The 23,426-nt window shown below is 37.4% G+C and overlaps 1 protein-coding gene across 6 annotated transcripts in view; it reads left to right on the forward strand.

Annotated features, from left to right (window-relative positions):
* The window catches only part of THOC2 (THO complex subunit 2), a 135,624-nt gene that overhangs the window by 55,661 nt on the left and 56,537 nt on the right, over positions 1 to 23,426 (forward strand). For all 6 annotated transcript variants that reach the window (XM_019657928.1, XM_019657930.1, XM_019657929.1 and 3 more), the window contains exons 9-12: positions 9,381 to 9,473; positions 12,686 to 12,841; positions 13,881 to 14,053; positions 15,790 to 15,985. In XM_019657928.1, the coding sequence (XP_019513473.1) occupies positions 9,381 to 9,473; positions 12,686 to 12,841; positions 13,881 to 14,053; positions 15,790 to 15,985 (618 nt within the window). The remainder of the gene's footprint in view (positions 1 to 9,380; positions 9,474 to 12,685; positions 12,842 to 13,880; positions 14,054 to 15,789; positions 15,986 to 23,426) is intronic.

Genomic DNA, 23,426 nt, shown 5'->3' on the forward strand with positions numbered 1-23,426 from the left:
TGTTCTTTCTTTCCAGCCTCATCTTTAGTGATTTTTTCCCCTCAAATTTAATATTCTTGTCATAACAAATTATTTGCTGTTTCCTAAACTTAGGTCTAGACGTTGCTATGAATAGACCTTTGTTTCCATTCAGTTCCTTATAACTAGAAAACTTCTTACCTGTCTTTTCTTCATCTTGTGAACTCCTATTTAATCTTTAAGATCAAATGGTACTTGATTTATAAAGTCTTGGCTAATACTTCACCCATGCAGAATTAGTCACTTCTTGATCTCTATTCTCTTAAAATTTGACAAAGACTTGTAGCACTTATCAGGTTATATTAGAATACATTATTTGTATCTTCTTTTTCAGATTGTAAACCATTTAGGGCAGGGTCTATGTTTTACTAATTTCTCTGGATTAATTTACTGCTTAATCTGTTGTAAACTCACTAATTGTAAGTGAGTAATCTAAATTTTAGGAAGATAACTCTCTTGATAGCATGGAGGATTTTAATGTAATAAGGCCTCCGTTATCCTTTTGGTATAGCTTCCCTAACTTGTCTTCTTGCTTGGGGTACTCAGCTAGTCAAGAAATAATCATTTATTGAGTGTTCGTGATATGCTGTTGCTTGGCTAGACACTGAGGATTCTCTGGTGAAGTGTGTCTATTACTGCCTTCTGGAGCTCAAGTTCAGGATAGTGAGGTGATTTCTTTTAGGATTTTCAAATGATATGCCGCCTACTGCCTCTGGTTATCTCTTATTTCCAGCGCTCTGGGATGCTCCAGAAGAAAAATCAGATCAGACCTTAAAAGCATATAGCTTTTTGATACCAAACAAGACACATGATTGGGTTTTGGGCAAGAGAGTATATCACCTTTGTTTTCAAAAATTAGTGATGGCAGCTGTTCCTGTTCCTTCCAGAGGCCAGGGAATCCAGTCTTAGCACAGGGAAAGAGAAGTTCAAGTATTTCATCACATTTTAAGAGGCACCATAATAGCTTTGGGTTTGAGAACATGAAGCTAACTGCTAAAAGCAGGAGGGGAGCTGAAATTTAACTTGGGCATGATTAGTTAGACTATAAATTAGGGCTTTGGAGATGGTATGTTTCAGAGCATACTGCAGTGAGTAATGATGATCTGCATAACATCAGATATTCTTAGTGGAATGTGACTTTTAGAATTAAAATTTTTGTATGAAAATATTCCTCATAATGGTAACTCTATGTGAGCTGAATTAAAATATCCCTGGGGGTTGACAGTATTGGAATAATTGTTTTTTAAATAGATAATGGACCTTTTTCTTATATAATACCCAATCAAGAGACATTTGATTTAGAAATAACCTGTTATTGGAAAGAGTAAACCTTGTATTGCTCTGTGTAATACCATTCCCTCATTTCTGTTGCCTGAAGTACCTTGTTTTGAGAATCTGCAGTCTTAAGGATCACTAATGGCAGGGGAAGAAATGTCAGATATTTTAGGTAATTTGTCATCTGGGAGGTAAAGTAAGGAAAGCCATGAAAAGCATGAACTGCTTAGGGGATGTAACCTAGGGAGTTGGCTCCTAGGCATGTGCGATCACCATGTATGTTTGTCTCTTGCTTTACTCCACCCTCCCCTCTTCCCATCACTACCTGAAAATGTTCATACCCGCCCTGCATACAACCCGTATTTTCACCAATTGGATTTATTTGGATTAACAGGCTGCTGCTTTTTTCCCTCCCCTCAATGCTAGGACTTCTAGGCAAAGCTAATTATTCCTGCTATGAAGTGAGAGTGATTATTCAAGTTTTAACCTGTGATCAGCTATACTGGATGCTTTGACTTGGAAGAGTAGTAAGGGATGTAAGCGGCTTTGAGCATATGAACATTTTCGAAAATTGGGGCAGGCACATCTGCTCAATTCCCCTAATTGCTATGATAGAGGATTTAGGGACAGCATGAGGGGCAGCACAAAGGACAGGAAGAGTGGAGTACTAGAAAGTGAGAGGGTACCAAAAAACAAACTTGCTGGAGTTGTTTTGCTGCAGGAAAGAAGAAGGAGATGATGACTCTGATCCATATCATAGCTCCTTGATTTGTGGATGCAAAACACAATAATAGTAGTAATAGTGGTACCATGGTTAGCGTTATTAAAACTCAAATTCATTTATTTAAGAAATATTGATTGAACACCTCTAATGTGCTAGCTAATGTTCTATGTGCTGGGGCTGCATCTGTAAACAAATAGAAATGCTTGCTTCATGATGCTAACATTCTATGTAGTAAATTATATGGTATGTTAGAAGTTGATCGATGAGATGGGACAACAAAAAATGTATATAGAGCAGGATAAGGAAGATTGGGGATGCAGGAGTGGCAGGTTGGAATTTTAAATAGAATAGTGAGAGTAGACCTCATTGAAAAGGTGAGGTTTAAGCAAAGGATGTGAGGATGTAAACTATGCAGACATCTTGGGAAGAGTCTTCAGGCGAAGAAAACAGCCAATGCAAAGGCCTTGATGTGTGAGCATGCTGATGTGTTGCAGAACAAACAGTAAGGGAGGCCAGTGTGACTGGATCATAGTGATTGAGTGGGAGAGTGGTAGCAGACGAGGTCAAAGATGAGGGACCAGATCACAGAGAGCTAGTGCAAGGTTTTTTACTTTGATGCTTGGTGAAGCCAGTGGAGGATTTTGAGTGAAGAGTGAAATGATCTGACTTCGTTTTTTCATTTTGTTTCTTTTTACTTTTTCACTTATGAACATTTTCAAACATATAGGAAAGGGAATAATGTAATGGCTACTCATAACCCCATTACCTAGAAGTAAGCTTAACAATACTTTTTTGAACATAGTAATACTTGTTACTAATATCATGAACGTTTACTCCGAAATACGTTAGTTTGTACTTTTGAAAAAGTAAGAGCATTTTTCTATTTAGCCGTGACACCAATATCATACTAACTAGATTGCTATCATATAATAAATCCAGACCATATTCATATTTCCCAAATTGCCCCCCAAATGCATTTTACAACTGGTTTGTTCAAGTGATGATCCAGTCAAAGACCACACATTATATTTGATTGTTAGGACTTTTCAGTCTCTTTTAATTTAGAATACCATCCCCCTTTCCTTTAATGGCATTTACTTGTTAAAGAGATCATTCTCATAGAAGACTACACCTTTTAGATTTATCTAACTGCTTTTTCATGGTTGGTTTAATTTCTTCTTTGTCTCTGTCTTTCTTATATACTTGGAGTTAGATCTAAAAGCTTAATTTGACTATATTCAGGTAAAATGTTTAATGGCAACAATACTTCATAAGTTGTGCTTTATGTTTTATATCGAATAACATCCAATATCTGTCTGACTTTTAATGTTCCAGTAAATTGATGGCAGTCTAATCCCTCCATTATACAGTGACATTTCCTCCCTTGTCAGTAGCAAGTTATCTGCAGGTTGATACTTTGGCACCATGTGAATACTCACTTTTTCATCAACCTTACATTAAGCAGTTTAGAATACATGGGTGATCCTTTCCTGAGTCAATTATTTCTTTAAGGTTCCAAATTGTTGATTTACTAGTTTTATCATGCCTTCTACATTTATTAGCTGTCATTCTTCAATAAAGAAGAGTTGTGCATTATCGGTTACCTTCAACTACAGTTTTTACTGGAAAGGCAGGGCAAATGCCTTAGTTTTTTTCCTATTACAATAATTACTAGTTATTAGAGTAAGGAGTTTCTTTAGTAGCCATCTCTAATGGTAACATGAGGGATTTGTGAGAGAGAGACAAAAAGAGATTGCATTTGCATTTTCACCTAGGTTTTCAAATAATATGTTTATAGTAGTAATGGAAGTTGATGAAATTCTGAATATATTTTGAAGGTAGAGCTAATAGTATTTTCTGTTAGATTAGATACAGAATGTGAGAAAGTAGAGTTAAGGACTTTTTAGACTGAGTAGCTACAAAGATGGTGTTATTATCAACTGAGATAAGGTAAATGTCATGTGAAATGGATTTGGAGTATTGGGGGTAGAAGTTAGGAATTAAGTTTTGGACATTCTAAGTTTGAGATATCTGTTAGATATCCAAGTGGAGATGTTGCGTAAATAACTATGTGTGGAGCTGGTGTTCTGGAGAAAGAACTGGACTGAAAATAGAAATGTGGGTTTCAAAAGTATGTAGATTATATTTAAAGTTGTGTCTACTGGAATAAATCATCAAAGGTTGGCTGTAGAGAGAGAAGAGGAGAGATCTAAGGGCTGAGCCTCTAGGTACTCCAATGTTAAAGGGCCTGGGAGGAGAGGAGGAACCAGCAAAGGAGGTATAGAAGGAATATGTAAGATAAAAGGAAAACAAAGAGAATATGGAATCTTGGAAGCTAAATGGAAGAAGGAATCATAAACTCTGTTAAATGCCTCTGATAGGTCATTTAAGATGAGGACTAAAAATAATCAATAGATATATTAGCAGGGAGATCAAAACTAGCCATTTTGGTAGAGTTGGGGTAGTGTTAAGAGAGAATGGGAGAGTGGAATTGGAGACAGTGAGAATATACAACTCTATAAAGGAGTTGCTACAAAGAGACACAGACAAATGGGGTAGCTGATAGGGGAAGTGAGCTCAAGGGATTTATTTGTGAAGATGGAAGAACAAACACATTTGTATGCTAATTGGGATAATTGAGTAAAAAGGAGGAAAACTGGTGATGTAGGAGAGAGAGGAGGTAATTATTGGAGTAGGAGAGAGAGACTGGAGGTTCTGGCATACATAAGTAGATGGATTGACTATAAATAGGAGCATGGAGAATCCATCTGTTGGATTGTCGGAAAAGTCATGACGCATTTTTGCAACAAAAAATAGAAAAAATACGCCATGAGTTTTCCCACAACCCGATATAATAGCATGTGGGAAGACAGCATATGTAGGCATAGTTGTTAATAGGTGGAGAGATACGGTGAGCGTTTATAAAGTCCTATTGATTGCTCCAGCTTTCTCACTAAAGTAGAAAGCAAGGTCATCAGCTGACAGAATGAGAGAGGAGGTATTGGAGGTTAGGAGAGAAGGTAGGCAATAGTTGTGTAGGACAGTGGGAGAGCGAACGGACAAGACAAATAGAGTATGACTGGCCAGCAGCATGAAGGTCCCACTTGAAGGTGGATATATGAAATTGGCATTTTGGAGGTGTCGTAGCTATTTGTAATGTTAAAATTTAGGAAATTGAGTGGATGGCTAAGATAGGGTAGTTACGAAGATCTTTGGAAGTATGATTTACATGTATATGGAAATCTCCAAAAATTAAGAAAGGAGTAGAGCTGGAGAGAGTGACATTGAATCAGAAGGGCAGTGCTAAAGGAAGGGCAGTGATCCAGGGTTCCATATATGGCAACAGTAGGACATCCATGGAAATGGCAGAGTAGGGAACTCCAGAGTTTTGTCCCTCCATAAAAGTACCCAATGAGCTGGCAAAAGCTGTCAGCCAACTTTTACAGAACTCTGAAATTTTGTAAACAACATACAACAACCAAGAAAAGTCTTGGTGAAGAAAGAGCTATTGCTCTGGGATTAGAAAGCATGGTGACATTTTAAATTGCCTGCCTACTATCCATCACATCCAGATCTATGGTGGCTGTGAAGACAAAAGCCTGCACTCCTAGTGCAGATTGGTAATGTCACAGGATAACAAAGAATTATTCTTGAAGAATTGTGGATTTCAACATATCTGGCTGCTCCCTGAAGGACTAGCTCAAGGGCTTGGTTTTGTTTCACCTGCGTGGGAGCATCCCCAGAGCTGGGCGGCTTTTGCCCAAAGCATTTGCAGGCACAACTATTGGCTTTAGCAGCCTGGAGCAAGAGGCAACAGTTGGGCAAGCAATAGAGAGACTGAAAGCCTGGGAAGGAAGAATTTGAATAAGGAAATAGGTGGGAGAATAATGGCTTTTAAAAAGCTGACATATATATATCATGGAATCGGAAAAAAAAGGCCATGTACGTGCCCAGAACTGGATGCATGCTCAGAGAAGGGCTGAGAAGACCCTAAGCTTTTTCCTCTGGCTGGCCTTCAGGTTCTGAACAAGCAGGAAGTAAAGACTAAGGAAGAATTGTAAATGGCCTGGCCAAATGTTGAAGAGTGCCCTAACAGAGCCAATGTGCAGATTGGAAAAAAATTTTTTTTCTCTTTTCCTTCTTTTCTGCCTTCCTGCCTTCAAGAAACCTTAAAGTATTAGCTGACCACTAAGCTAACAGAAGATAGATTTCTGTGGCCATAAATGGCGATAATATAGACTTTACAAAATGAGTTTAGAAATGTCACTGAGGTTATTCAGTCTGAGGAGCAGAAAGAGGGAAAAATAAAGAAAAATGAACAGATCCTATGACCTATAGGACACCATGAAGTATACCAGTATGTCCATTATGGAGTCCCAGAGGCAGAGGAGAGAGAGAAATGGATAGAAAGCATATTTGAAAAATTAATGGTTGACAACTTCCCAGATTCGATGAAAGATATTAATCTATACACCTAAGAAGCTCCACAAACACTCAAAAGAGATCCACACCAGAACTCATTATAGTCAAATTGTTGAAAGCCAAAGACAATCTTGAAAGCAGCAAAACAGATGTGACCCGTTGTATACAAGAGATCCTCAATAAGATTAGCAGCTTATTTATCTTCAGAAGGCAGTGTGATGGCTTATATAAAGGGCTGAAAGAATAAAACTGTCAACCAAGAATTATAGATCAAGTAAAACTATCCTTCAAAAATGAGATTATGATATTCCAAGATAAACAAAAGCTGGGGGAGTTTGTCGCTAGTAGACCTGCCCTACAAAAAATGCTAAAAGGAGTCCTTTGGGCTGAAATGAAAGGACACTACACAGTAGCTTGAAGCCATATGAAGAAATAAAGAACTCTGGTAAAGATAACTACATAGGTAAATATAAAAATCCAATATTATTGTATTTTTTGATTTGTAGCTCCTCCTTTTTTCTTATATGATTTTCAAGACAAAGGAATATAACAACAATTATAAATCTAATTTATACAAAAGGGGGGAGGGATAGAGATGTATAGGTTCAGAGTTTTTGAAGCTAAGTTGGTGTTAATTCAGACTGCATTATTATAAGTTTAAAATGTTAATTGTAATAATACCAAAGGTAACCACTAAGAAAATAACTAAAAATAAACAGAAAAGAAAATGAGAAGGGAATCAAAATAGTACACTACCAAAAAAAAAGTCAAACACAAAAAGAAGGCAGTAATGGAGGAAATGCACAAAAAATAAGACATAGAAAACAAAGAGCAAATGGCAGAAGTCCTTCCTTGTCAGCAGTTACTTTAAATGTAAATAGATTAACCTTCGTAATTAAAAGGTAGTTCAGCAAAATGTGTAAAAAAGCATGTTCCAACTATATGATATCTATGAGAGATTCATTTTAGATCCAAAGATACAAATATGTTGAAAGTATGGAAATAGATATCTCATGCAAATAGTATCCAGGAGAGAGCTGGGGTGGCTATTCTAATAACAGACAAAATAGACTCTAAGATAAAAATGTTTTATAATAGGTAACAAAGGACGTTCTATCAAGAAGATACAGCAGTTAAAAACATATGCAACAAACAGCCTCAAAAATGTGAAGTAAACACTAACAAAATTGAAAGGAGAAATAGACAGTTCTATAATACATGTTGGACATTTCCATATCCCACTTTCATTGATGGATAGTAAAACTAGACAGGAGATCAATAAGGAAATAGAGGACTTGAACAACATTATAAACCAATTAGATTTAACAGACATATATAGAACACTCCATCATGAATAGATAACACATTCTTCTCAAGTGCACGTGGAACATTCTCTAGGATAGACCCTATTGTAGACCACAAAACAAGTCTCAATAAATTTGAAACATTGAAATCATACAAAATAGTGAGGGATAGTGAGTGATAGGTAATTAAAAGTTGGATGGACTTTAGAGAGGGTGGAGGGACAATAGTGTGAAAACAACTATAAAATGCAAAGATGACTCGTACCCCACCTGTGGGCCTAGTAGTATGAGAGATCTGGGGAAAATAGTGACTACTTGACTGGGTTACAGTGGATGTACTGTTCCTAGGGAATACTAGGCTCTGAGCATGAAAGTGAAGGGAACATTTACAGGAGAGGTAGGGGGTTTTGCTGAGGATGGATCATGAATTCCAGAGGATTCCATGGAAGTTTTTTGAGAATGCAAAAAGGTAGTATAGGACAGAACAGGGATTATGCAGAGCAATATGAGGATCAGATTGTGGGAATTGATGTTTGGCCTGGGACTCAGGGCTTCTTGTAGTGACTCATTTAAACAGAGAAATGGGAATAATGAAAGTACTCTTGGTGGATTCAAGCCAGATAGTTAGCTTTTGTGGGTTTGCTCTGAGACTCTGACCTTTTGTTTTTATGGGGAAATGTTTTGATACTAAATAACCATTTATAAACATTTAGAATTAAACTATTTTTAAGTTGAAGACATATTCTAAAAATTACACTGAAATGGTGCCTTATTTATAAGATAATCTATTAGTTTGGTTAGCTTCACATGTTATGTGCATAATACCTATCACAGTTGTGGGGGGAGCCTTACTTACGAAGATCTCATTTTCAGTGTTGAGTAGAAGCATAACATAATGTATTCTCATTGCTTTTTATTTGCATTTGGCCATTTAGTAATTGCCAGTTGTCCTCACTTCACTCTTCCATTCATCTGACTCCAAGCAGTTTAAAAATCAGGGGAGAAGCCCTTGATCGTTTTCAAAGATCCTTCTGTTTCTTTGTAGGGTTCACAGGGATGGCCTGAAATTGGCCATTCCATGTTTTGAAATGTTGATTTATCCATGTGTAATATGTACAGACACCTATTTTGAAGGGGAATTCAGCTGACAAGCACACATACTTACCACAAAACCCAAGAAATAAAAGAATAGAGAGAATAGTATAAAGCAGACACAGATGGTTCTGCACTTCCAAATTTGTTAGCCTTGTCTCTGTGCATTTTTACTGAGAACTACTTGAAAAAAGCAAGTTAAGAAAACACATACATGAACAGAAACCCAAACTAAATGTTATGCAGTATAAAATCTCCTTTATTGTATTCAATTTTTAGATTTATTCAAATATTAGTATATATTGTAAAATGTGTCCATTTCTGAAACTCCTTGTGTTCATCAGAAGATGTCCCAGTGTGAAAAGGGATGTTGACATAATTATTTTGTCCTGAATTCAGATGTTATGTATGCTCAGGAAGAGCAGTGCAGCTAATTGTAGAGCAAGAGTTATTTGATCTAATTGTTCTTAAATATTAGTAGGTAAATGATATGATTTTAGTTGTACTTTATGCATTAAATAGAATCTTTTCTTTTGCTTTTCAAGGAACCAAATGGAGAAACTCCCTCATCTTTATACAGAGTTGCAGCTGTGCTTCTACAATTTAATCTTATTGATTTAGATGATCTTTATGTACATGTAAGTCAAGTGGGCTGCTAAGAATGTTTGGTTATCCATCTCAGGGGTGGGGAAGAGGGATAGGCAGCCATATAGCACTCCAAGGTTGGTCCTAGGCTCTCAAGTCTCAATTTTTGAAGCCCTAACATATTATTACTTTATGTTTACTTTATAAAGTAAATTAATTTAGTTCTTTTACAAACTTTTTGTCACCCTTACAGAGTTCAAGGTTGTGTATGAAGTTACAGTTCTTAATTGTCATCAGGGTCTATCTCATGGGGAGAGAGGCCAAGTTCTAACCAATGTAGTTTTAGACTTTTCTGTTATCCACAAATTATGGGAAATATGAGATTACCTAGATACCTCTTCCGTCTCCCCAAAATGTTAATTTTAGGCATTCAGGATGAATGGAGAAATCTTTATATATACTTTTTTTTTCTTCCAGCTGAGCCATCCTGCCACCTGTTGGCAGCTCAGCTCGGGCTGGGAATCAAACCGCTGTTGCTCAGAGCTCGCACTCTTGAGTGAGCTCTTAACCACCTGAGCCACTCGGTCGGCCCTTATATATACTTTTAAAAAATGGCTTTTCTTGTGTTTTTACTGGGTAATAAATTACTAGTATTGTGCTTTTATTGCTGTATTCAGGATCTAGAAGAGTGTGTATGTCGTTGTGATTGATTACCTTTAATGTAGCAATAGTTTAGCGTATCAATTTGAAAAAATTAGTTTTGTAGTATAGAAATGTATGTTTTATTAGGTTTTACATTAGGATATCTATGAACTTAAAACAAATCAGTCCAAAGATGACATCATCTTCACTGCCTTTGAGATCACTTTCTAACTTCCTTGCTTATAATTATGTACTGTGGTTACAGAGTTGAATAAAACTTGATCTCTATGCTTGAAGCAGTCATAGTCTAGCAAGATAAAACATTTTAATTATATAATAAGGCCTATATTGGAGGTATTCGCATAATGCTGTGGGCGCCCAGGATAGACAGTGCTCATTTCTGTCTGAGGATATTTTGGAAGGCTTTTTTCAAACTAGTGATGTTAAAATGGGATTTTGATAGATGAATAGGTGTTGACCATGCTTAAGAGGTAGGAAGCTTTGTAGGCAGAATTAATTGAGTATAAAGGCAAGAGGTTAGATAGGTCTTCATTATCACCTTATGGGAACACCAGGAAGCTCAGAGTGGTAAGAGCCTAGGGTGGTATGTAGGGGAGTAGAGGCTGGAAAAGTAGGTTAAATTTCAGCTGTGAAGGGCCTTAAATGCCATAGTAAGAGGTTTGGATTTTTTTTTCTTGTTGGGAGTAAAGGACCATTCAAGATTTAAAGTAAAGAAGTGATGTACAAACTGAGAATATGTAAAATTGGTCAGAAAGAGGAGAATTTGAAGACATAGGTAGAAGTTTATAAGTGCAGACTGGCAGGACAAATGGAAAGTACAAAAATGATAGATTTATGTTTGGATTTAAGAATAAATGCAGGTGGACTGTTTTCCTGTTAAGGTGACAAAGATTTTCAGATGGGATTAAAAACCAGTTTATCGTTTATATAAGACTTCTAAAGACTATGGACAAAGAAAGGTTGAAAGTAAAAGGGTCGGAAAAATATACCAGGGCAATTATTATTGTTAGACAAAATAGACTTTTTGGCAAAAAGAGAGAATTACTTCATAATAAAGTTGTGTTCACTAGGAATATGTAACAATTGAAATTTATATGTACCTAATATACATATTCTCAAAATACACAAAACTAGAAATTGAGAAAACTATACGAAGAAATGTACAGTTCACCCATTCATTATGGGAGATTTTGGAGACAATTGCAATAGTCTGGGTAAAAGATGAGGACCTATGGCAGATAAGTAAAGCAATAAAAATGGGTTTGATTGCCAGTGGAGAGCATAAAGAAGAAGAAAAAAATCTTGCTTACCTCCTTGCATAAGTCCATAGTGACTTTACTTTCCCCCCTCCTTTTGATGAATGGGATGAAGTCTACATTATGTAGTTGAATATTTCACTGTTTCCTTTTATTGTTTGTTTACTGATTATTTACTTTGCATTATACTTTGCTTCTGAAATAAATTATGCATTTCTAGGAGCAGGAACATTTCTTTTATAACTCCACATAGGGCCTACCTGAAACTACTAAATAATGGTTTGTTGGCTGTATTTTCCTTTGTGTCTTTATTTTATGAAATGTCTGCATTAACCATCTTCCACTCATACATGATGGCTGTACTTGAGATACTTGATCCTTTTTCATAATGGTTGACTATACACAAATTACTTTCTCTTTTGTACTAAACTAGAAACTAGTTTCTGACTTAAGTCAAATAGATATCTAGAAAATGAAAAGTGAAATGTCAAATTCATAACTTTTCTACTTGAGATTTTTCAATTAGAGGAATCAAATTTACCCTGTTATGTAATTCAGTAGCTTGCCTCTCCCAAATTGGGTTAATATGCAGTATTTTAGTTAATTTGGAGTTTGGCTTTTGAAGGGGAAATCTATAATATTTTTAATGGAACAGGTACACATTTTCTTGGGTAAACTAATTCAATGGTAAGCATCATTATTGTAGTATTACATTAATTTGTAATAGGACCTCTAATACACAGGAGACATGAAACTTTGAACTACTACATAATTTTTTTTAAAGATTTTATTGGGGAATTGGGGAAGGGGGACAGCCAAGTTGTTGTCCTTCAATCTTAGTTGTGGAGGGCGCAGCTAGCTCAGCTCAAAGTCCAGTCACCATCTGGCCGCCCATCAGCAGTTCACGTCTGCCCAGCTCAAGGTGCTGTGTTCAATCATAGTTGTGGTTGGGCATAGCCCGCCATCCCATGCGGGAGTCGAACCGGCTACCTTGTTGTTAGGAGCACCTGCTCTCACCAGCTGAGCCATCCTGCCACCTGTTGGCAGCTCAGCAGTAGCTCAGCTTGGGCTCAGCTCACTGGCCCATGTGGGAATGGAACTGGTGACCCTGTCACTCAGAGCTCTCGCTCTTAATCAACTGAAACACTTGGCCAGCCCATACTAGTACCTAATTATAAAAGGTGTACAAAATTCAAGTACTTAACTGTGTCAAATTTTAAGAAAGTAATGGAGAGAAATTTATATAGAAGGGAAATCATGGTCAAGAATAGGCTAGACTTCTTATTGTATTTTATATGTGCAAATAGTATTAGCTGTTTTATGAAATTTTAATCAACCATTTTTAGCTTCTTCCAGCGGATAGTTGCATTATGGATGAACACAAACGAGAAATTGTGGAAGCTAAGCAAATTGTTAGAAAACTTACAATGGTTGTATTGTCTTCTGAAAAAATTGATGAACGAGAGAAAGAAAAGGAAAAAGAAGAGGAGAAAGTAGAAAAGGTATATATAGTTTGTTCTGGTAAAACGAAATCTTTTTCTGGATTTAGAATTTATGAAATTTAAAAAAAAATATTTTATTCGGGAATTGGAGGAGGGGAACAGCATTGGGGAATTGGGGAAGGGGAACAGACAAGTTGCTGTCCTTTTGTTCTTCAGTCTAGTTGTGGAGGATGTCGCTTCACTGGCCCGTGTTGGTATTATCATTGTGCTCTTCCCGAGTGAGGCAGTCGCTTACTGGCCATCAGACAGCCGCTCATGGCGGCTCACGGCAGCTCATGCCAGCTGCCGGCTACTCACACTGACTGCCAGCCACTCTCATGGTATCTCACGGCAGCCCACTGCAGCCCCACTGCAGCCTACGCAGTCGCCGGCAACTCACGGCAGCCCATCTCCAGGTTGAGCTGTTGTTCAGCATCTTAGCTGTAAAGGGCAGTGTCACTGGCCCTCATATATGGGATCCGAACCGGGCCCTCCGGTGTCCCAAGCCAGCTCTTAACCAATGCACCACTCAGCCGGCCCAATTTCTTAATCTTGAGTGTGGTGAAACCTGGTTTTTGGAATAATAATTTGTTTACAAGGTGGTTTTGTTTTTAATTTGATTGGCACCTTTCCAAAAGAAGCTGCCATGTTTTTTTCTTACTTAAATTTCAAAATATATTCTAAGTAAAATCACAAATGTATTGACTATATTTGTGCTCTTGCATATTAATGTATCTCAAGTCCTAAAGGGATTCTCAAAGGTGAATGAATTCTAGTTCACTGTGGCCCAATAAAAATTAAGTATAACTTAATATAATTCCAAGTCTGTAAACTGTCATACAGTGTCTGCTAAATAAAAATGCAGATTTTGTTGTTTTCTTTTTTTTTTCAATAGCTAAAAGACTTGAGTGTACTTTGAGGTAAATGACATTGCATTTCCCATGATGGCAGCTGTTGTTGATATATATTGTGTTTTTAGCTCAATTTTTTAAATGAAAAAATATTAAGATTTATTGGTATGTACACTCTGAATATCTTTTCTGAAATTGTTCATTTTTAGCCACCTGACAACCAAAAACTTGGTTTGTTGGAAGCCTTATTAAAGATTGGTGATTGGCAGCATGCACAGAACATCATGGATCAGATGCCTCCTTACTATGCAGCTTCACATAAGCTAATAGCCCTAGCTATTTGCAAGCTTATTCACATAACTATTGAGCCTCTCTACCGAAGGTATGTTACTGTATGCTTTACTAATCATTGAGGTGGAAGCAGTTTAGGACTACAAGAAAAATCTGCGTATTTATCTTGTCTCTTCAAACCATGCAAATATCTTAGTACGTTTTACCAGAAGGTAAGAACTCTTCAGAGTGGACCAGTCTGATATGTGTTAATCAGTGATTTGTCTCCTAATGTTTAGACCAGGTATTGGAAAACATGTGCTGCAGTGTGGTTTAAAAACTAGAGGTTACACTTCTAGGTTGGATTTGCTCCATTAAGAATGAGAACTCCATTCTGCAGTTTTTTACTTTTGCTCGTCTCTTCAGGGCAGAGAATCCTAAGGCTTTTTTTTCTAAAGATTTTATTGGGGAATTGGGAGGAGGGGAACAGCATTGGGGGATTGGGGAAGGGGAACAGACAGGTAGACAAATTGCTGTTTTGTTCTTCAGTCTAGTTGTGGAAGACGTCGCTTCACTGGCCCATGTTGGTATGATCACTGTGCTCTTCCCGGGTGAGGCAATTGGTCACCGGTCATTGGTCGGCCGCTCACAGCAGCTCCCAGTAGCTCACACCGGCTACCAGCCGCTCGCGCTGGCTGCCAGCCACTCACGTAGCTCATGGCAGCCCACTGCAGCACTGCTGCAGCCTACACTGTCGCCGGCGTCTCACAGCAGCCCAGCTCCAGTTTGAGCTGTTGATCATTATCTTAGCTGTAGAGGGCGAGCAGCACTGGCCCTCAATGTGGAATCCAAACCACAGCCCTGCTGCTCAGAGCTGGTGCTCCCAAGTGAGCTCTTAACCAACTGAGCCACTTGGCCGGCCCAAATACTAAGGCTTTTACTTAGTGTAATTTTCCTCTATCCCATGTTAAGTGGCTCTGAGTGAGGATATTACCTCTTTGCTTGCTTCATATCTCCTGGAACAAAGGCTACTGTTCTGGAAATTGCAATTGCAGCCTCCCTCATTATCCCTAGTTACTGTGTTGGTTTACTGGTCCTCTAGCACTCAACCTTCTTTCAGGATACTTAGGAGCAGTGTTGGCAGCAGCTCTGGCTTCAGCCCCACAGATCAGAGGCTGCCTCAAAAGCCCGATCCTTTTGACTCATGTATAGCTGCTTGCTGCTGCCTTTAGTGCCATCCAGGCTGTGGACCATGAAGTATTCTTCTCAGAGAGTGACCCCTGTGATTCTATGGTGGGACACCTGTTTAGCAGGTGAGAACTCTGGGCATGCTGCCCTTTTTTGTGTGACATTCTCTTTCATTATGCTGATGCTCACCTTCCCTACCACTGCCTACCTCATACTCAGTCTAGGTAGTGGAACCCAAATTGAGAAATGTTTATTGACTTGAAACAGATTTGTTACATTCATATTTTTTGGTTCCTCTTCCAGTGTCTCTGAGGTCCAACCCTTGCTCCCATTCCCATCTCCAAATTGTTGATACCGGCCAAACTTAACTAAAAACAAATTCATATGATGTATGTTAAATTTTACTTGGAATCTGCATTTGTCTGATTTCCTTTTTTTGTGCAGTTAATTTGAAACATTCTGCTCTGAGCTCTGATTTTTTTCAAATCAATATTATTTTTGTCTTTTTCTACCAGTTAAATTAGTTGATATAATAAAGGTAGGCACAATTGAAATATACAAAGCAAATATGAGCAAGGGAAGTTTTATTTATTGATAAATATGATTGTGTTATCTTAAAATGGGGTATAATATTCATATAAATTTTGCTTGTTTTTATAGAGTTGGCGTTCCTAAAGGTGCTAAAGGATCACCTGTTGATGCTTTGCAAAATAAGAGAGCACCAAAACAAGCAGAGAACTTTGAAGATTTGAGGAGGGATGTCTTCAATATGTTCTGTTACCTTGGTCCTCACCTTTCTCATGATCCCATTTTATTTGCAAAAGTGGTGCGCATAGGCAAATCGTTTATGAAGGAGGTTAGTAAGGCTTTTTTTTGCCAAGTAGAAAATTAAATTTTGAAATGACAATGTTCTGAATATATTTGTATTATATATATCTCTAGAAATAGAAAGTGAGCTCTGATTTTAAAAAAATTATATTGAGTAAGGCTTGGGGCAAGTCCGTTATGTCCTAACCATTTATTCACACACACACACACACACACACACACACACACACACATTATATAGAGCAGGGGTCGACAAACTGCAGTTCGCGAGCCATATGTGGTATGTTCTTTGGGTGTGTTCTGTCTCAAAAGTTTGCCAACCCCTGGAAGAGCCAATCCTGTCCCTCATAACAATTTAACAATTATTGGAGAGCCATAAATGTATTTTTACATAATCACCATTATGTGAATAATATCCTTAAAAAATGTTTTAAAAGATTTTATTGGGGAATTGGGGGAGGGGAACAGCCAAGTTGTTGTCTTTCAATCCTAGTTGTGGAGGGTGCAGCATGCTCAGCTCCAAGTTCAATCACACCACTGAGCTCAAGGTGCTGTGTTCAGTTCGTTGCGGGTGCGCATAGCCACCATCCAATGTGGGAGTTGAACTGACAGCCTTGTTTTTAAGAGCATGTGCTTTCTCCTCTGAGCCACCCAGTCTGCAGCCCAGCTCGAGGTGCTGAGTTCAGTCTTTAGTTGTGGGCAGGTGTAGCCCACCATCTCAAACAGGCAACCTTGTTGTTAGGAGCATGTGCTCTCACCAGCTGAGCCACCCTGCCACCTGTTGGCAGCTCAGCGGTATCTGAGCTCGGACGCAGCTCACTGGTGACCCTGTTGCTCAGAGCTCGCACTCTTGAGCACGCTCTTAACCAACTGAGCCACTCGGCCAGCCCTATCCTTTAAACATTTTATAAATGAAACTATGATAGTTTATTCTCAGTTTTACTTCAGAGCCATATGTATGTACCCAAAGAGCCGCATGTGGCTCGCAAGCTGCAGTTTGCTTACCCCTGGCGGCTCTTCTGCCTCAAAGGTTTGCCGACCCCTGGTATAGAATATATACTCGTATCTATGTAGTTATATCTATTAGTCTATCTAATATATCTTAAATCTAGCTAGGTTATTAGTCAAGTCCCCCACATAGGAAAATATCCTTTGGACAAGTGAATGCTTTTTAAATCCGCTTATAACTAGTGGTTAACTTGGCATTTTCTCCCCTTGCTCAGTTATTTTCTTGGCTGCTATTTTGAGTCATTGCCATTATTTGTATGAAGTCCCTTGAAACTCAGTCTGCTCAGGATTCATTTTATAATTTTTTTAGTGAACTTTTTATTGAAATAAAACATACATACAGAAAGTACACAAATCATAATTGTACAGCTTAGTGACTTTTTCCAAACTAAACACCCATGTGTCCACCACCCAGATCAAGAAATAGAGCAGTATCAGCACCCGAGTTTCCCTTGTACTCTCTTCTAGTCACTATCACAAGGGTAATCTTTGATGCTATTTTTTTTTTAATTTTTATAAACAGCTTTGAGTTATAATTTACATACAGCAGACTTCACCATTTTTAGGTATACAATTTGATGAGTATTGACAAATGTACACAGTTGTGTATCCACCACCACAATATTTTCATCCAGAAAGTCCCCTCTTGCTCCTTTGCCATAAATTCACTCCCTTCATTGTTGGTTCCTGGCAATCACTGATAGGCTTTCTGTCACTATAGTTTTGATTTTTCTAGAACTTCATATAAATGGAATTGTACAGAATGTGCTGTTTTCTGTCTGGTTTCTCCCACTTAATGCTTTTGAGATTCATCCAAATTTTTGCACGTGTCAGAAGTTCCTTTATTGCCAAGTACTATTTCATTATATAGACATAACTAGCGTTTATCTATTCATCTGTTGATGGACATTTGGATTGTTTCTATTTGGGAGCTATTATAAATAAAGCTGCTATGAATATTCTTGTACAAGTCTTGTGGGAGGAGGGCACATGATTCCCCCCCCCCCAGGAATGGGATTACTGGCCATATGGGTAATATTTATCTGTTTGCCAAATTGTTCAACGGTGTGTGACCATTTTGCATTCCTGTAAGCAGTGTATATGATTTCCAATTGCTCCAGATCCTTATCAACACTTGGTATTATTAGTCTTTTAGCTTTGTCATTCTAATGGGTGTGTATCTATTGTGCTTTCAATTTACGTTTCCCTGATGATCAGTGACGTTGAACATCTTTTCATGTCCTTATTTGTCATTTGTAATCATCTTTATTGAAATATCTATTCAGATCCCTTGCCATTTTAATTAGGTTGTCTTTTACCATTTCTCAGTCTGATTTGCCTTTTCATTTTGTTAAGTCTTTTCAAAAGCAAAAAATTTTAATTTTAATTAATTCCATTTTAGTAGTACTTTTTTTAATGGTTTGACCTTTGTGTTTTAAGAGATCTTTGCTGAACCCAAGGTCTTGAAACTGAAAAAGAATACAAAATTTATTTTCAATTGTAAAACAATGCAACCAAAAGAATCTAGAAATTGTTATAAGCACAAACCCAGTTCTTTCCAGTGTTTGGTGATGCCTCTAATTTTAATTTTTGACAACAGTGACTGCATGAAAAATTTAACAGCTATTGTATATTAATCCCTTGACCCCTGAAATATTTGACTTGGCTTTTAATACTTAGTGGTAAATTCATTTTTTAATGCTCACAAATTTACTCTGAATAAATCTCTTAAGTAGTTTATTACTATAGGTATTGTTCATTATATAAAATTCACAAAGTAAGAAAGCATAACAGTGTTTCATTATCTTGATCCTTATAGTCTGAAAAGGATGAGTCGTGTTAACTGGTGCCTGTTTAAAGAAAAAAAAGTTTTATATCTTTCCCAGTGTAGCATATTGGGAAGCATGTGAAATCAATTTGTCCCATTATTGGTGATGTTAACATTGATCACTTGGTTAAGGTGATGGCTGCCAGGTTTCTCCACTGTGCAGTTACTCCTTTCCCCTTTGTTGTTAATGTGGTTCTTGTGGGGAGATACTTTGAGATAATGTAAAATAGCCTCTTTTTCATCATACTTTCACCTAATAACACTATGCTTTTTAATGGAAAAATGTAATGTACAGATCTGTTCTGCAATTCTTTTTTGGCTACAAGTATCATAAACTTCTAAGTAGGAGACCAAGCATCCAACTTGTGGATGTCCTATACATGGACATATGTATAAACATATACAGCATTGTTACCAGATACACAGGTGCTAGAGCTGTCACCCTTCCTCTCTGCTATCTCCATTGCAGCCCTCCTATACTTATGTTTATCACAGTTGTGCCTGATGCCTGCACCTAACTCCAGTCTCTGTTTTTGCCGAGGTAGAAAGGTAGAAGGGAAGAGAAAAAAAATGTTTATTTTGATCACAGTGTGGGAAGAAATCTGTTTTCTTCCATTGCTAAGTTTGTGGTAGTAAAAGTGAATCTTTCCAATGATCTGAGTTTGAATCTTGGTTTATTTTTTACCCATGAAAATATTTCACTGTAACAAATCATGTGTTCTCTATTTACAGGTTTAAAGGTTTTTTTTTGCCTAGCTAGGAATTTAACCAAGGTTTATAGGATGGAATGTGACCGGAGCTCCAAATAATGTATTTACAATTAAACTTATTTTTAAAAATCTCTCATTTATAAGCTTGGAGTTGCTTGTGTATATAAATTGTGCATATTTTTAGAAAGTAGGTTATATACTTACACCAGATATCACTTAACAGACTAGTGTTACTGCCTATACTTGTTTGTAATAATTTATCTCTATGATTGTGTGTGTTTGTGTGAATGTACTTTTTAAATTTGAGATAGTATAGGACTATCTAGTACAGTAGGTCCTTGAATAATGACGTTTTGATAAAATGTTGATAAGATGCCATAGACACTTAACTCTTGTTTACATCAATTAATATATGCTAAAATTGGTTTCATTATACATTATTTCCCTTAAGTCACAGAGCCCATGAACAATATTAACTGAGGACTTGCTCAGTGTGATTCTCACACTTCAGCATGCATCAGAATCACCTGGAAGTCTTTTGTTTTTTAATTAAAGTTTACTGGAGTGACACTTGTTAGCAAAGTTACATAGATTTCCGGTGTACAGTTCTGTAATACATCATCTATATATCACATTGTGTGTTCACCACCCAGATTCAGTTCTCTTTCTATCACCATATATTTGATCCCCTTTACCCTCATCTACCACCCCCATATGCCCTTATCCTCTGGTAAACACTAAACTATTGTCTGTGTCTGTGAGTTTCTGTTTCTTCATTTGTTTTTCTTATTCTTTTGATGTTTTCAGTTTTATATATCACATATCAGTGAAATATGCTTCTCGACTTTTTCTGTCTGACTTATTTTGCTTAGCATTATAATCTCACGATGCATCCATGTTGTCGCAAATGGCAGTATTTCATCTTTTCTTATGGCAGAATAGTATTCCATTGTGTGTATATACCACAACTTCTTTATCCAATTATCTATTGAAAGACACATTGGTTGTTTCCGTGACTTGGCCACCATAAATAAAGACTGCAATGAACATCGGAGCACATATATCTTTACGAATAAATATTTTCAGACTTTTTGGTTAGATACTCAGAAGAAGGATTGCTGGTCATATGGTAATTCTATTCTTAATTTTTGAGGTACCTCCACACTGCCTTCCATAGTGGCTGCACCAATCTGCATTCCCACCAGCAGTGTATGAGGGTTCCTTTTTCTCCACAGCCTCTCCAACACTTGTTATTATTTGTCTTGTTGATGATAGCCATTCTAAGTGGTGTGAGGTGCTATCTCATTGTGGTTTTTATTTGTATTTCTCTGATGATTAGTGATGTTGAGCATTTTTTCATATGTCTGTTGGTCGTCTGTATGACCTCTTTTGAGCAATGTCTATTCAGGCCTTCTGCCCACTTTTTAATTGGATTGTTTGTTTTTTTGTTGTTGAGTTGTATGAGTTCCTTATATAGTTTGGATATTAGCCCCTTATTGGAGGCATTGTTTGCAAAAATATTCTCCCATTCAGTTGGTTGCCTCTTTATTTTGTTGATAGTTTCTTTTGCTGTGTAGAAACTTTTTAGTTTGATATAGTCCCATTCATTTATTTTAGCTTTTACTTCCCTTGCCTTTGAAGTCAAATTCATAAAATCCTCTTTTTTTATTTTAAAGATTTTATTGGGCAGTTGGGGAAGGGGAACAGACAAGTCACTGTCCTTTTGTTCTTCAGTCTAGTTGTGGAGGACATCACTTCACTGGCCCAAGTTCGTATTATCATTGTGCTCTTCCCAGGCAGATCGGTGACTGGCACTGGACGGCCGCTCACGCCAGCTGGCAGCCACTCACGGTAGCTTATGGCAGCCCACTGTAGCCTATGCCATTGCTGGTGACTCACGGCAGCCCAGTTCCAGGTTGGGCTGTTGTTCACCATCTTAGCTGTAGAGGGTGCAGCGTCACTGGCCCTAATATGGGATCCAAACCGGGGCCCTACTGCTCAGAGCTGGCGTCCCAAGCCAACTCTTAACCAACATGCCACTTGGCTGGCCCTATAAAATCCTCTTTGAACCCGAGGTCCAAAAGTTTAGTACCTATGTTTTCTTCTATGCAGCTTATTGTTTCAGGTCTTATGTTTAGGTCTTTGATCCATTTTGAGTTAATTTTGGTACACGGTGACAGATAGCAGTCTAATTTCATTTTTTTTTCTTTTTTTTGCACATGGCTTTTCAGTTCTCCCAGCAGCATTTATTGAAGACACTGTCTTATCTCCAATGCATGTTTTTGGCTTCTTTGTCTTAAATTATCTGTCTCTAATTATGTGGGTTTATTTCTGGGTTGTCAGTTATTCCATTGGTCTGTGTGCCTGTTTATCTGCCAATACCATACTGTTTTGAATATTGTTGCCTTGTAGTGCAGGCTGAATTCAGGGAGTGTGATAACCTCCAGCATTGTTCTTTTTCCTGTGGTCTATTCTTGAGAATGTTCCATGGACACTAGAAAAGAATGTATAGTCTGATGTTCTAGGATGAAGTACTCTATAAATATCAATTATGTCCATTTCATCTAATGTCTCATTTGGGGCTGGTATTTCTTTCTTTTCTGTTTGGATGATTTCTCCATAGCTGTCAATGATGTATCTAGGTCCCCTACTATAATAGTGTTTTGGTCAATTTCTCCCTTTAGTTCTGTTAGTAGTTGCTTTGTATATTTTGGTGCTTCCTGATAGCGGGTATAAATATTGATGACTGTTATGTCTTTTTGTTGTATTGTTCCCTTTATCATTACGAAATGCCCATCTTTGTCTGTTGTTACCTTTTTTATTCTGAAGTCTGTTTCATCTGATATCAGCATAGCTACACCTGCTTTTCTCTGATATCATTTGCTTGGAGTGTCAATTTCCACCCTTTCACTTTGAGTGTGTATTTGTCCTTGTAGCTGAGAGGTGTCTTTTGGAAGCAGCATATGGTTGGGTTTAGTGTTCTGATCTAGTGTGCAGTCCGCCTTTTTATTGGTGAGTTCAGCCTATTTACATTTAGGGTGATTATTGATATGTGAAGATTTCCTATCATTCTCTCTTTGGTTTTTTGGTAGGACTGTGTCTCCATTGTTTCTTTGCCTTTTTGTTGTTGTCTATTATTTCAGTGTGGTGGTATTCTATGATTTTTCCCTCCATTTCTTCTCTTTTTATGTTATATATTTCAGTTCTGGATTTTTTGAGTGATTACCATTAAGTATATGTAAAATAAAGTTTTGTATTTAGAGTATTCCATTTTCACAGATAAATTTAGAGAAACCTAGAGTCACAGAGTCAAAACCTACCTCAGACTAGGTATTAGATGTTAGTAACAATAGTTTTGATAATGATATTGTAATAATGTGGAAGAATGACTTTTTCTTAGGAGATGCATGCTGAATTGTTTTGAGATGAAGTGTCATGTCTGCAATTTTTTGGGTCAGTCAAAATAAAAATGCAAAATGTTACTTGTGGAATTATAATGTAGGTATGTGGGTATTTATGGATAGTATACTATCCATTCAACTTTTATGTAAACCTGTAATTTTTCATAATAAAAGTTTGGGTTGTTAAGGAGGGAGTGTACTTTAGACGCTGATTTCAAAACTCTGGTTTATGAATCAACTACTTTAGAATTTTGGCTTTATGTTTACTTTTTTTTGTTTTGTTTTTCGTCAGATGTTCGGGGAGGGAGTGGCTGTGATCTTCCTTCACTCCATTTATTTGTTTTCAAAATTGAAGATCTATCCTGGTTGTGTAGGCTGGAGCTTGAAGTTAATATTCCTTTTGGATGAAGATACAGGGTCAAGTACAGTGGAATTGTGCCATACCTGTGGTTGGTTTATGTGAATGTGGCCGGACTTGTTCCGTCAGTGTTTATGTCTAGGCGTAAGGGTGAAATTGGAGAA

This window comes from Hipposideros armiger, unplaced genomic scaffold (assembly GCF_001890085.2).
Source record: "Hipposideros armiger isolate ML-2016 unplaced genomic scaffold, ASM189008v1 scaffold_281, whole genome shotgun sequence".
Taxonomy (NCBI): Eukaryota; Metazoa; Chordata; class Mammalia; order Chiroptera; family Hipposideridae; genus Hipposideros; species Hipposideros armiger.